At 44.6% G+C, this 13,840-nt stretch overlaps 1 protein-coding gene across 1 annotated transcript; it reads left to right on the plus strand.

The window, feature by feature from the left end:
* Positions 1 to 256: 256 nt before the first annotated feature.
* Positions 257 to 10,065, plus strand: LOC102777723 (class I histocompatibility antigen, F10 alpha chain-like). Its single transcript, XM_087835456.1, has 5 exons — positions 257 to 569; positions 5,750 to 6,025; positions 6,142 to 6,432; positions 9,304 to 9,638; positions 10,015 to 10,065. Exons 1-5 carry the CDS (start codon positions 515 to 517, stop codon positions 10,063 to 10,065), a joined length of 1,008 nt encoding a protein of 335 aa, XP_087691582.1. The 5' UTR covers positions 257 to 514.
* The last annotated feature ends 3,775 nt before the right edge of the window (positions 10,066 to 13,840 follow it).

A 13,840-nucleotide genomic window follows, 5' to 3' on the forward strand; every position in this document is an offset into this window, starting at 1 on the left:
TTAATCTTTTTCCAGGGTAGACTTTGAGTAAAAAGTGGATCCTGTTTCTCTGAGCTGAGTTTTTCAGACTGATCTGTGAGCACTGAGGTGAAGGTGTCCGTGCTGTCGGTCCTTCAGGTCCTGGTGGTCTGGACGGCTTTAAAAAACTCAGCTGGGCTTCTTAAGTTTGTGAAATCCTTACAGTCGGGGACATTTGGGGTCTTTTCAACCACTCAAACCGGAAGCTTCTGTCTCTGTGATAAAATAAATAAATGCAGTTTGTGGGACAGTTTGAGCTCCGTTGGTTCTACCTGCTCTCTCACCTTTGTCAGTTACGTAAACGCTATCGAGGCCAGCAGGTGGGCGTGACTTGAAGGCGTCTGTTGTTTACGAGCGGCCCTGAATGCAGCAGTGAGCAGACAGAGTCAGGAAATAGACCCGATCACTTCAGGAAGGACGCGGGGAGGACGCCTCCGACCGAAAAGCGGATAAATCTGAGATTTTTACCGAGCAGAGGCTGTGATTCGGAGTCACGATGAACCTGTTCGCGGTGTTCGTCCTCCTGGGGACGGCGCTGACCGTATACTGCGGTGAGTTTGCGCTTTTTTACCGACGCTAACGGAGCGGGTCCAAACCGAAAGTAAAAACGGACTGTGACGTCGCTGAAAAACAAAAGTTCAGACGACGATTTTAGTTTAATTAATCTGCAAAAACTGTTTTTTGGGGTGTTTTTTGTGCCGTGGCGTGACTCTGTACACCAGGTGTGTGAAAGTGGGAACGAAGAAAGCGCTTTAATCCTCCCAGGTGTTTCTCAAGTTCAGCTGCTGCCGCGGGTCTGCTGAGGCCCGAAGAGAAACACTTACAGACACAAATACTGAACATTTTATTGATTTAATCTTTTCATTTAAATTCTTGGCTCTGTTTTAAGATCAGACCGTTTCGTATAAAGTGTTGAGTTCAAAACCTGAAAACTTCAAAGCTGACTGAAGATCACGGCTGTAAACTGTGTGTGTGTCTGTGTGAGTGTGTGTGAGTGTGTGTGTGTGTCTGTGGGAGTGTGTGTGTGTGTCTGTGGGAGTGTGTGTGTGTGTGTGTGTGTGTATTAACCAGTGCGATAATACAGGTTAGAGTCCTCTGGTTTATAGCAGTGGACTTCGTGTTAGCGGTTGTAAATCATGTCCTGAGTAAACGGGTAAGAACAGGTGTGTCGCTGTGAGCTGATGCTGCTGAGCCGGACTGATCACATTATTATCATATCTGTGACGTGACGAACAGTCAGAAGCATCTCAGAGTTTACTGTAAACAACTTGTTTTCCTGCTTACCTGAGACAGGTGTGAGATTTGAAAACTAAATCTTTTATTGAATTAATAACATTTTCCCCACATTCAGTGAACGCACCTGAGACACTGCAGGGTTTTTTTCCCACGCTGACAGAAACACGTCACTCGTGTCTCTGTGGGTTTGCGTTCAGAGCTGCTGATCAGAGCTGAAATCAAAGGTATAACTTTTAAATGAAACTAATTATTGCTGTGCTGATGTTGTTTGAGGTCTGTGAGGTGACGTTTTTGGTGTTCACACAGGAATGTTACGATGATCTCTTTACCAGGAGAACAGCTCGTGCTGAGGAAAACTGTTTAATTATTGTAACAAGTGATGATTCATTTTATTACATTTATTTATTTTTTACATTTAGTAAGAAAATGTGACAATAATACTGATAGTTTCTCTCTCGTCTCGCTGTTATTCTAGTTTCATTTGTTCATTATTTTGATAAGTTTTAAATTCAGTTTAGTTTTTAAAGTTGAAACATATTTTCTTAGAGTTTTTATTGGTTTTGATGTTATTGTGGGTGTTATTAATAATAATAATAGGAGCATTGATTGTGTGACGTAAGAAGATATAAACAGACTGCAGTACCTGCAGCTGACTGATGGTGGCACACACATTCTGCTGTGAGTGGACCAAAGCTCTGCAGTAACCAAACAGAGAGACTAAGAATAATATCTTTAATTTTTAAAATATTTTCAATAGTTTTGTAAGATTTTCTGTCAGTTTTCTTCAGGTTTAGTTCATTAATATAACCTGACATAATGTTCTGTGACTGTCACCGGTTAGCTTAAACATCCAGACTGGACTCGTGTGCTTGTTCTGGAATCATCGTTGTTGTCAGAGCTGTCTCTATTTTCTTTAACAACTGGATGAACAGTGTTTTCATATAGAACATTTCAGCAGAGAATTATCTAGCTTTATTAGATTAGATTAAACTTTATTAATCCCTCGGGTGGGTTCCTCCGACTAATTCAGTTTCCAGTAGCACCGACAGAAGTTGCACGTTACAGAGTTGGAATACCAAAACAAGGGGAGTGAGAGAGCATGAAAATAAGCATAAATATAGCATATATACATGTATACACATATGTAAATACAGAGCATATAATGGGGATAAAGGGGAATACTAGTGAAATATAGTCAATTCAATTCAAAATTTATTTCTATAGCACATTTAAAAAAACAACAGTCGACCAAAGTGCTTCACAATCGGTTAAAAACAAGAGAAAACAATAGAGAAACGAATACAGATAAATAAGACGACAGTGAATTAACAGTAAAAACATAAAACAGGCCTGATGGTGCTCATACTGAACTCGAATTAAAAGCCAAAGTAAAAAAGTGAGTTTGAAGATGCGATTGAAAAGATTAAATAGACTGAAGTACGAATCTCCTGTGGCAGATTATTCCAGAGTCTGGCTGCTGCTGCTGCAAAGGCCCGATCTCCTCTGTGCTTCAACCTTGGTTGTGCTAAGAGCATCTAGATGATCTCAGCGCTCTTTGGGTCATACATGTTGAGGAGTTTGTTTGAATAACCAGGCACCATTTTATTTAAAACTCTGGGCTGAGTGTAGATGTCACACATCTCATTGATGAGCTCTAGACCGCCACAGTCCATTGACATTTCAACTTTTGTGAGTCTATTGCACAGTGATTGTTGCACAGTTGAATATAACAAATATTGCACAGTGAAAAAACACTTCGTTGTTCCCGCCCTCCTTTGTCCTCCTGTTTCCCCTCCAGCGAGGAGTTTGTTGGTCCGAGACTTTGAGAGGAGCAGCCTGTTACTGAACAGACTCCTCTGGTTGTTTATGACCATATGCAGAGGATGTCCAGCACTTTCTTTCTCCTCTTCTCTGCCACCATCACCAGAGTGTCCAGCTTCATGCCGACCACAGTTGTGTTAAAAACTAAAACACGTTTGTACCTAAACTCGTAAAGAAGCGTAAGTGTTTGTAAACGTGAGCTAACAGAAGACCGAGCGAGAGGAGGAAGTGTTTTGCTCTGCCTTTAAACATCAGTCAGGTTTGTAGATCAGGTGCACTGACGTCTGCATACAGCCGAGAACAGAAACAGCTTCAGCTTTAGTTTGAACTCAGGCTGTGTCGCAATTAGCGACCGCACGCTTCGCCGTACTACGTACGGTGCGTACTACAAGTACGAGAAGTGCGGAAGTGAGAGGCTTGTGAAATGGGACAGTCTAGCCTACGTCGCGCTGTTCAGGTTGCCTAGCAACCATGATACTAACCGCGAGAAACGTTACAGCTTTGTTTGACAGAACTGAAGGAGAAAAATGTTTTGTTGTTAGTTCATTTTTGTCATGACATCACTGTGATTAGTTGAGTATCTGAGGCTGAGACCACAGGACTGTAAAACATGATTGTTGGGCTTCATTTCTGTACTGAACAGTTATTTAAGATTAGTTAGTAAATAACAATTAGCTAATGTTGTTCATGAAACTAAATCATCTCACTGTGTAATGTAAATATAATATGGCCAATATTATAGTTATTGTCAGATTATTGTGATATATATATATAACAGCAGTGAACTTGAACTCTGGGTCAAAGATTCAAGTTGCAGTTATTCATATTTCCTATCACCTTAAATCTTCACTCAAAGACAAGTATCTGTGACAGTGCATATATAGATGTATCATATATAAGAGACAAATATTGTTCGTTTAATATGTTGGCATTACTAAATTTGGCTAATTTGGAATTTTGAAATATTCCTTTATTGGGTGAGAAAATCAGACCATGTCATAACTGCTGTAAGTCACACAGAATAGATATCAGAGCCTTAAACAGGCTGACTTCTGCTAAATGGGTCAAACTGGGCACAAAGTCTACAAACACATAACATCCTTATAGAATATGATGTAACACTATAGATCAACTTACCTCAGAATATATAAAGCATATAAACAATTACAGCAATATGATGCAACAAACACAGCAGTGCTACTAATCCAAAATACTCCTCCTCCTCTTCCTCACACACTGCTGAGTTTGTCCTGGTGGATCATCAGGGGTGCAAAGCCTCACAGATGATGTGCAGCAGTGGGTCCCTCAGTCTGTCCTCACTCTGGACACTTGCAGTCGTCACACATGGAAATCAAATGTGTGATAAGCTGCAGGATTCAAACACAAGTGTAACTTATAAACACATGTTCATACTTTTATTCCACAATCAGAGAGAAAGAAACAGAGAGAGAGTGCAGGACAGACACACAGGTGACAGTCTCAGGTGTATACACTGCTACAAACAGGAGGATTTAGTGTTCGTGTTATTACGAGTGCTGAACAAGAAGAGTTCCAGATGGTACAGTGGACACATGTGTGACTGCTGTGATTAAAGCATCTTTCTCTCAGCGTAACGAGTGAACCGTCAGCTCGTTCAAACACACGTTAAAGTCCGTTTGGCTCGACACCACCGAACAGAGGCAGCAATATAACATAGCTAACATTAACAGTGCAGTGAATCCTGCTTGTGCCGTGATGTTCAGGACTGCAAACCGAGCAGCATCACTGACTTTCAGCTTGTTGTGTTTGTGGATAAATGACTGACTTTAATTATCCACAAAATCATCAGATTCTCTGTAAGATTAAAGTCAACTATTGAACTCCTCCCGGTGGGACATGCCTGGAACACCTCACCCAGGAGGCGCCCAGGGGGCATCCTTGTCAGATGTCCGAACCACCTCAGCTGGCTCCTTTCGATGTGGAGCAGCAGCGGCTCTACTCTGAGTCCCTCCCGGATGGCCGAACTTCTCACCCTATCTCTAAGGGAGAGGCCAGCCACCCTTCAGAGGAAGCTCATTTCCGCCGCTTGTATCCGCGATCTCGTCAACTATTGAACGGCGTATATATTTTGAAGTAAAGGCTTTAAAACCAAGATAGTACAAACATCACTAATGTCACATAACTTTGCCGACATGTGGCCAACAGTAATGTTTTAATGTTCTTCGTTATTAAACATTTGCACATAAATAAGTGAGATAATATTCAGTACTTACTTTTGACAGTCCGGCCGCTCCCTTCTGCCGTATTTTGCGGCAAAATTATCCACACCCACCACCGCGCTATGAATTGTGGGATATATGCGACCATGAAGCGTGCACCGGACCACCCTTGATATTTGGGGAAATAAACTGCGCATTTGGAGTATGCATTTGAAGTACACTTCGAATTGGGACAGCCGTCGTCGCGTCGCTGTGACGTAATAGGTCTCAAAATGTGTACTCCGGAGCGTGCGGTCGCTGGATTGGGACACAGCCTCTGACTGAATGTTACAGATCGTCAGTAAGCTGCTGTTTTTACTTTAATTTTAATTGTCAGGAAAACAACTTCAATGCACGTGTCTGGTCTGCTGCTGCTTCTCAGCTGTCATACACAAATAAATTAATATTGTGTGTTTTCCCACCTGTGTGACTTTCAGACACTCACTCCCTCCATTACATCTACACGGCGCTCTCCAAACCTGTCAGCCTCCCGGGCATCCACGAGTTCACAGCCATGGGTTTGCTGGACGACAGGATGATTGACTACTTTGACAGCGAGCATCAGAAAAAAGTTCCCAAACAGGAGTGGATGAGAGAGCGTTTACCTGCTGATTACTGGGATAAAGGCACACAGTCCCGCAAGAGCAAGCAGCAGTGGTTCAAGGTCAACATCGGCATCCTGATGGAGCGAATGAGGCAGAATGACTCAAGCAGTAAGTTGATTCTCAGTGTGAATGATTGAGTAATCCTGACCCACACATCATGGTGTCCTCTCTGAATCTCTGTTCTTCTGATATCTTCTTCATTTCTGTCACTGTTGTTCCTTCAGCCCCTCACGTTCTTCAGTGGATGCACGGCTGTGAGGCTGAAACGAATCCTGACGGCACGCTCAGGTTTGTCCGAGGCATGGACATGTACAACTACGATGGAAACGACTTCCTGTCCTTCGATGATAAAAACGGAGTCTGGGTCGCTCCGACTCCCGAGGCAGAACCCACCAAGAGGAAGTGGGACGGCGTCCAGGTGCTGAAAGAGTACACCAAGGGATACCTGGAGAACGAGTGCATCGATTGGCTGAGCAAGTTTGTGAATTATGGACAGAAGCAGCTCAAAAAGAAATGTATGTATGACATAAATATTAGTATTATTAGTCCACACGTGTCAAGCCTTACAGAAAGTGTTGAATATTGTTATGGTTTAATAATATTCCATCCATCCATCTTCATCCGCTTTATCCGGGCCGGGTCGCGGGGGCAGCAGCCTAAGCAAAGAGGCCCAGACCTCCCTCTCCCCAGCCACCTCCTCCAGCTTATCCGGGGGAACACCAAGGCGTTCCCAGGCCAGCCGAGAGATATAATCTCTCCAGCGTGTCCTGGGTCTGCCCCGGGGCCTCCTCCCATTGGGACATGCCTGGAACACCTCACCCAGGAGGCGCCCAGGGGGCATCCTTGTCAGATGCCCGAACCACCTCAGCTGGCTCCTTTCGATGTGGAGCAGCAGCGGCTCTACTCTGAGCCCCTCCCGGATGGCCGAACTTCTCACCCTATCTCTAAGGGAGAGGCCAGCCACCCTTCGGAGGTAACTACCCACAGCTCGTGGCCATAGGTGAGGGTAGGGACGTAGATCGACCGGTAAATTGAGAGCTTCGCTTTTACACTCAGCTCCCTCTTCACCACGACGGACCGGTGCAGCGTCTGCATTACTGCAGCTGCAGCCCCAATCCGTCTGTCGATCTCCGGCTCCCTTCTCCCATCACTCGTGAACAAGACCCCGAGATACTTGAACTCCTCCACTTGGGGCAGGAACTCATCCCCGACCCGGAGTGGGCACTCCACCCTTTTCCGGCTGAGAACCATGGCCTCAGATTTGGAGGTGCTGATCCTCATTCCCGCTGCTTCACACTCGGCTGCGAACCGCTCCAGTGCGAGCTGGAGGCCCCCACCTGATGAAGCCAACAGAACCACATCATCCACAAAGATCAGAGATGAGATTCTGAGGCCACCAAAGCGAAAGCCCTCCACCACTTGGCTGCGCCTAGAAATCCTGTCCATAAAAATTATGAACAGAACCGGTGACAAAGGGCAGCCCTGGCGGAGCCCATCACCCACCGGGAACGAGTCCGACTTATTGCCGGCAATGCGAACCAAGCTCTTGCAACGGTTGTATAGGGATCGAATGGCCCGTAGCAATGGGCCAGACACCCCATACTCCCGCAACACCTCCCACAGGACACCCCGAGGGACACGGTCGAATACCTTCTCCAACTCCACAAAACACATGTAGACTGGTTGGGCAAACTCCCATCCACCCTCAAGTATCCTCGAGAGGATGAAGAGCTGGTCCAGTGTTCCGCGACCAGGACGAAAACCGCATTATTCCTCCTGTATCCGAGGTTCGACTAGCGGACTAACTCTCCTTTCCAGCACCCTGGCATAGACTTTCCCAGGGAGGCTGAGGAGTGTGATCCCCCTGTAGTTGGAACACAACCTCCGGTCCCCCTTCTTAAAGATGGGGACCACCACCCCGGTCTGCCAGTCCACGGGTACTGCCCCTGATCTCCACGCAACATTGCAGAGGCGTGTCAACCAGGACAGCCCTACAACGTCCAGAGCCTTCAGGAACTCGGGGCGGACCTCATCAACACCAGGGGCTCTGCCACCAAGGAGTTGTTTAACTGCCTCAGTGACCTCGCCCCCGGAAATTGGCGGGTCATTCCCCTCATCCCCAGACTCTGCTTCCTCCTCGGAAGACGTGTCAGTGGGATTAAGGAGGTCCTCGAAGTATTCCTTCCACCGCCTGACAATTTTCTCAGTCGACGTCAGCAGCGCTCTGCCAGCACTATACACAGTGCAGGTAGAGCACCGCTTTCCCCTCCTGAGACGCCTGACGGTTTGCCAGAATCTCTTCGAGGCAGTCCGAAAGTCTTTTTCCATGGCCTCTCCGAACTCCTCCCACTCCCGAGTTTTTGCTTCAGCCACTGCCCGAGCCGCATTCCGCTTGGCCTGTCGATACCTGTCGGCTGCCTCCGGAGTCCCACAGGCTAACCAAGCCCGATAGGACTCCTTCTTCAGCCTGGTGGCTCCCTTCACCTCTGGTGTCCACCATTTGGTTCGGGGGTTACCACCACGGCAGGCACCAACCACCTTGCGGCCGCAGCTTAATGCAGCAGCTTCGGCAATGGAGACGCTGAACATGGTCCATTCAGACTCAATGTCCTCAGTCTCCCTCAGAATGCTGATGAAGCTCTGCCGGAGGTGTGCGTTGAAGATCTCGCGGACTGGGGCCTCTGCTAGACGTTCCCAGCACACCCTCACTATGCGTTTAGGTGCACCAGGTCTGCCCAGCGTCCTCCCCCGCCACCTGATCCAACTCACCACCAGGTGGTGATCAGTTGACAGCTCAGCCCCTCTCTTTACCCGAGTAAAGAGTTGGGCGGCAGCCAGGAGTGGAGGCCCTGGCGGACTGATCCCCGGCTGCCAAGACTGGCAATAGGTTTAATAATATTCACAAATTAAATCCAAATGACTAAAGTGTCAAACACTTACGTCCTCACGTGCACATCCACTCAGCACCGTCTGGAAAAGATTAAACTTTTAAAGTCTTAAGTGGAACTTCAGACTCTGCCGTTCCAGTCGAATCATAACTGAGTATAATTAAAGTATAAATTATAAAGTGTAGTTCTGAGACAATAGAGCCTGATCAGCCAAACGGCAGCCATTTGGACATGAAGCAGTCAGTAAACCCAGGTGTTAACTAAATAGAGCACAGCCTTCATTATTATTAACACCACGTGTTTAACAACTGCTGTTACAAAGGCAGTGAGCCCCACCGTCTGTTTGTATGCACGATATTCACTGCATCGTGGAAAGTCTTACTGTAACAAAGTACTGAAGGTACCAGCTGACTCCATCTGCCAGAGTCGAACCACACTGAGTTAATCAGTGTTACAGTATCACATGTAGTGACACAGTTTCCCATTTCCTGCTTCCAGCTCCACCTGAGGTGTTTGTGTTTGCAAAGAAGGCCAAAGTGGAGTCAAACCTCATCCTGACCTGCCTCGCCACAGGCTTCTACCCCAAAGACATCATCGTGAGGATCAGAAGGAACGGACGTGTTCTGACTGCAGACGACGGCCTGACGAGCTCAGGAGTTCTTCCAAATAACGATGAGACCTTCCAGAGACGAGACCACGTGGAGATTTTGAAGTCTGACGTGTCAAAGTTCAGCTGTGAAGTCGTTCACGAGGCGACCAGTGTGAATGAAGTGAAGACTTGGGGTAAGAAACGTTTTATTGTCTCTGTTGTTGATCATAACTTTGTTTCTTCAGTCAGAGCCTGGAGCTCCTCTGTGTCCAGCAGATCTGCATCATTACTGTCCTGATCACAGTCCTGAGGTCAGATCCATGTCAGTCCATCTAGAACTAAGCTAGCATGTCACATGTAGCCCAGCTCTGCAGCCCTGAAGAAGCAGAGGAGCGATCTCCTCCAGAGCATCACTGAATAGTTCCAGATATGAACAGTTTCTGTTTCAGTGCCGTCCCCTCTCACTGACCTCCTGCTCTGCTCCACCTGTTGTTGCTCCACATCACTGCTGTCAGATCACTGACTCCATCATGACTGTGGCTTCAAATCTACATCTCAGTAACAAACAGCAGCAAGTAACTGACAGTGACCTCAACCTGAAACTTGTGTCTGTGTTTCAGACATCGGTGACCATCCAGGACATGAACCTGACCCAGGACCTGGAGCTCTGATCGGTGGCGTAGTCGCGCTCGTGGTAGTTGTTGTTGCTGTAGTTGTGGGTCTGATCTTCTATCTTAGTAAGTCCAGTGTGCTGTTGTGTGTAATTATTGTTGTTGGAGTTAAAATGTTTGTCTTTGTATCCTGTAAAAATGAAACTGTCCTGGTCTCAGACAGTGATAACATGGAGATCTGTTACTGATCATCACATTTGAAACACATGAAGAAAATCATTGAAATGAATGTAAGAAATGTTGAATATCAGCTGCTCCGGTCTTTCAGCCTTCAAACACTTCACTTATTATTTTATTAGGACTCCATGAGGGGGTCAAAGGTCACAGTCATGTGACATGATGTCAGACTTTCCTGTCTGCAGCTTCTGATCCAATAACTTTGACCCCTCTGGGACATAAATGTAGTTTTTCTGTGCAGAACAGAAACGATTGATGTTTGCTGATAGTGTGCAGCTCGTTTCCTCCACCGTCTCCACTCAGACACATCTGCATGTAGAACTGTGAAACTCTTCAACAACAGTCAGTCTGGATCACAGTAAACTGTAGGATTACACTTCAGCATGTGATTCATTCACACTGCATGTTAATGAACATGCTGCTGAGGTCTGATGATGACATCAGAGTTGAGCTGCTTCACACATGCAGAACAAACCACTGAGTTCATCCATGATCACTGACAGTCTGTGTTACGTCTGTTTACAGGACGCAGACGTGGAGCCAACAACAACCAAGGTAACATCTTTATTTTTCTCTTATGAAGTTTGATGCTCAGAGACTCGAGTCAGTCTGAGCCGATCCTTTAACAGATTAGTATTTGTTCAGTGTAGCACAGAGGAGCTGAACAGGCAAACAGAGTGGAGGAGACAGAAACTTGAAGCATGAGGAGAAAGGTTAGAGCAGCAAGGCTCATGGTTACCTGTGTTCAGTATAAAGCTCCTAATATCTGGATGAGCCTGACAGGTGAAACATGGCTGCTGTCAGGTGTGTGCAGAGGACAGAGGTTCCTCTCTGTGACAGCGCTGCTCAGTTTCTCTTTATGAAACAAACAGAAGAAAAACTCAGACGTACTTTTGACTTTCAGTGTTTCTCTGTGGAGTCACTGCTCTTTAACTTTTGTGTGAAAATGACTTTTTATAAGAACACAGAAAGAAATCGAACATGAAGCGCTGACTGAATAAAAACGTGTCATTTTGTCTTTCTATAATTTGTATTTATCAGCTGGAATAAAGACTATTTATGCTCCTGTGTCAGGTAAGCACTTTATTTCTCTGCTCTGGAGTTTGTTATTTAAAGTGTTTATGTGGTAATAATGTTTATACAGCAGCAGCTGAAAACCTTAAAGCTGATTTTAACCTGCAGTTTATAAATAAAAGAAACAACAGAACTAACCTGTGTGTGTGTGTGTGTAGTTGGCAATGGCGTTGCAAGCACACCTCTGATAGGTGTAGGTGTACCTCTGAATGGTAGGTGCCCCTCCCACCCTACAAAGATTTATACAAAATAGTTTGTTGAAGTTAATATTAATATTTTCTGTGTGTGTGTGTGTGTGTGTGTGTAGGTGGTCCTGTGCCTGCAGCTTCCAGCAGTGGTACGTGTTTCCTTCTCCTTCCTCGGACACACATAAGTTTATTTTAAGACCCAATAGATTGTAGAAGATGGGTCTTAATATCCTGTGTGTGTTTTATGTGTAACAGTGCCTCTGTTATATCAGGGCAGTCGTTCTCCATCTGTGGGGCACAGAGTGGGATGTAGAGGACCAGTGAAACAAATTTCTATGAGAGCCATTGTTGCATTAAAATGAAACTTTGATAACTTTTTATTGATAATGGTGAATAAAAATTGTGGGACGTGGATGTTTTTTACTTTCTGAATTGGAACAAAAAATGTTTTTAGGAACGTCGACTCCTTTCCTGCAGTCTTTCCTCCACGTTCCTTTGATGTGAGGTGTTCAAGAACACTGGGGAATTCCCACGTTTATCTTTAAATTATGACTGCAAATATAACCCGGTCTATACTCTCCCACTCTTAACTACATGACAGCACCACTTATCACCTTAGCCTGTGGGAAACTGCAGTAAACAGAGAAAGGAACGACCGTCACATCAGAACCATCACCAGCATCACATCAGTGTGTTGCTAAAGTTTGTTGTTTTGCTTCATGTAGCTCACAATGTATGTTGTCTTTACAGGAAGTGTAGCAGTTAATGTAGATAAGAAGGCTGATGCTAAAGATGGGAAGGATGAGGAAAAGAAACATCTCACAGACAGTGACAGTAAGTCTCCCTCAGCTAACATGCTGCTCTGTGTTGTATAATATGAGTCACATTATTCTGTACTGTGGTATTGACTGATACATTTCAAGCTCATGTTGCAGCTGATTACTTTTTTCCTCCTTCACAGAGTCCCTTGACAAATTGTCTAACTCCAGCAACGCTGACTCTGGTGTCTCTTGTAAGTATCTCTGATGCACTTCACAGATGTACAGTTTAACACAGGAGAAATGGTAAATGGTCTGTATTTGTATAGCTTTACTAGTCCCTAAGGACCCCAAAGCACTTTACACATCCACTCACACACACATTCACACACTGGTGATGGCAGCTACATTGTAGCCACAGCTAGTTTTTATTGTATCGCAAACTTTGTTCACACTCAGCTGCTGTCAGTATAAAGCTCAGGTGACGACGATGTTCCCCTTTCAGTTTCTCTCGTTATGTTCCCTTTCAAACTTTAGAGACTTTATTTGAAAGAAGACACTAGTGTGAGTGTAAATAAGAGCCGTGAGCTGTAAAGACCGATTAACCCTTTAAAGCCGGTCAGAGTGGGCACGCTCTGTTTTGCGTAACTATTTTTAAATCCCGGTAGCTCTGCAACCACGTGAGCTAGCGCAATAATTGTTTTTGCATATGAAACCGGAGGAGTTGTACTTACATCTTATGCCATCAGCTTGTCCTCGGTCACAGTTTCCTTCCACATATAGCTTTGCAAAAACTGCATAAAAAGCACTTGCAGCAACAAAAACATAATATTCCAGGAACAGCTTTGCCGATCCGATCAGCTGTTTGTAACACTTCCTACTTTGGAATAGACGTCAGCGTGAACTTTTGCATGTCCGCCATGACCTGCCCGAGACCGGAAGTGACTTTATGACTTTCTGTGTTGTTTCTGGGATGCTTAGGACTCATATTGCACTGCTGGAAATAGTTTATTTTGATGCATATGCTGCTTTTTTGCAAACTTGCATTATAATATTTATTTTCGTTTTTCCTGCAGTGTATAAAAATTGGTGTATTTCAAAAATAAAACTATGAAGACACTCAAAATAAATTTCCTGTGGTGGGAAACGATTTTGTGCAACTTTTTTGTATTTACAGTTTTGAGGGATAAGCCTCTTAAATTTCTCTAACTAGAAATATATGTTAAAAAACAAAAACGATTTTCAATTCTTTTGTAGTTTATTGCACTTTTTTGCAATTTATGTAATTACTATGCACTTAATGCAGACATATTATTAAAATTCAGGCTATAATGGTTGTATTGATGTATAGCAACTTGAAATGCTCCCAAAAATGGCTCCACAGCATGTAAACATATAATATAAGCTCTGGCGGACTTGGTTCTATGGCAGGTCTTAAAGGGTTAAAGTGAAATGAGATGAGGTCAAATGAATGTGATGACTTTTTAATTTATTTTTTTTTTTGGACTTTTACATTTTCTAATAAATATCAGTAGGTTTCTATTGTTGAAGTCTTTGTTATATTTAACTGATTTAAAG

This window comes from Neolamprologus brichardi, chromosome 22 (genome assembly GCF_056152115.1).
Source record: "Neolamprologus brichardi isolate AB-2024 chromosome 22, ASM5615211v1, whole genome shotgun sequence".
Classification (NCBI taxonomy): Eukaryota; Metazoa; Chordata; class Actinopteri; order Cichliformes; family Cichlidae; genus Neolamprologus; species Neolamprologus brichardi.

Excerpts from the sequence above, each read along its gene's own strand:
- LOC102777723 (XM_087835456.1), top strand. The coding sequence starts at position 515 with ATGAACCTGTTCGCGGTGTTCGTCCTCCTGGGGACGGCGCTGACCGTA. Across the intron at positions 570-5,749 it reads GGCGCTGACCGTATACTGCG|ACACTCACTCCCTCCATTAC; the intron begins GTGAGTTTGCGC and ends TGTGACTTTCAG. Across the intron at positions 6,433-9,303 it reads GAAGCAGCTCAAAAAGAAAT|CTCCACCTGAGGTGTTTGTG; the intron begins GTATGTATGACA and ends TCCTGCTTCCAG.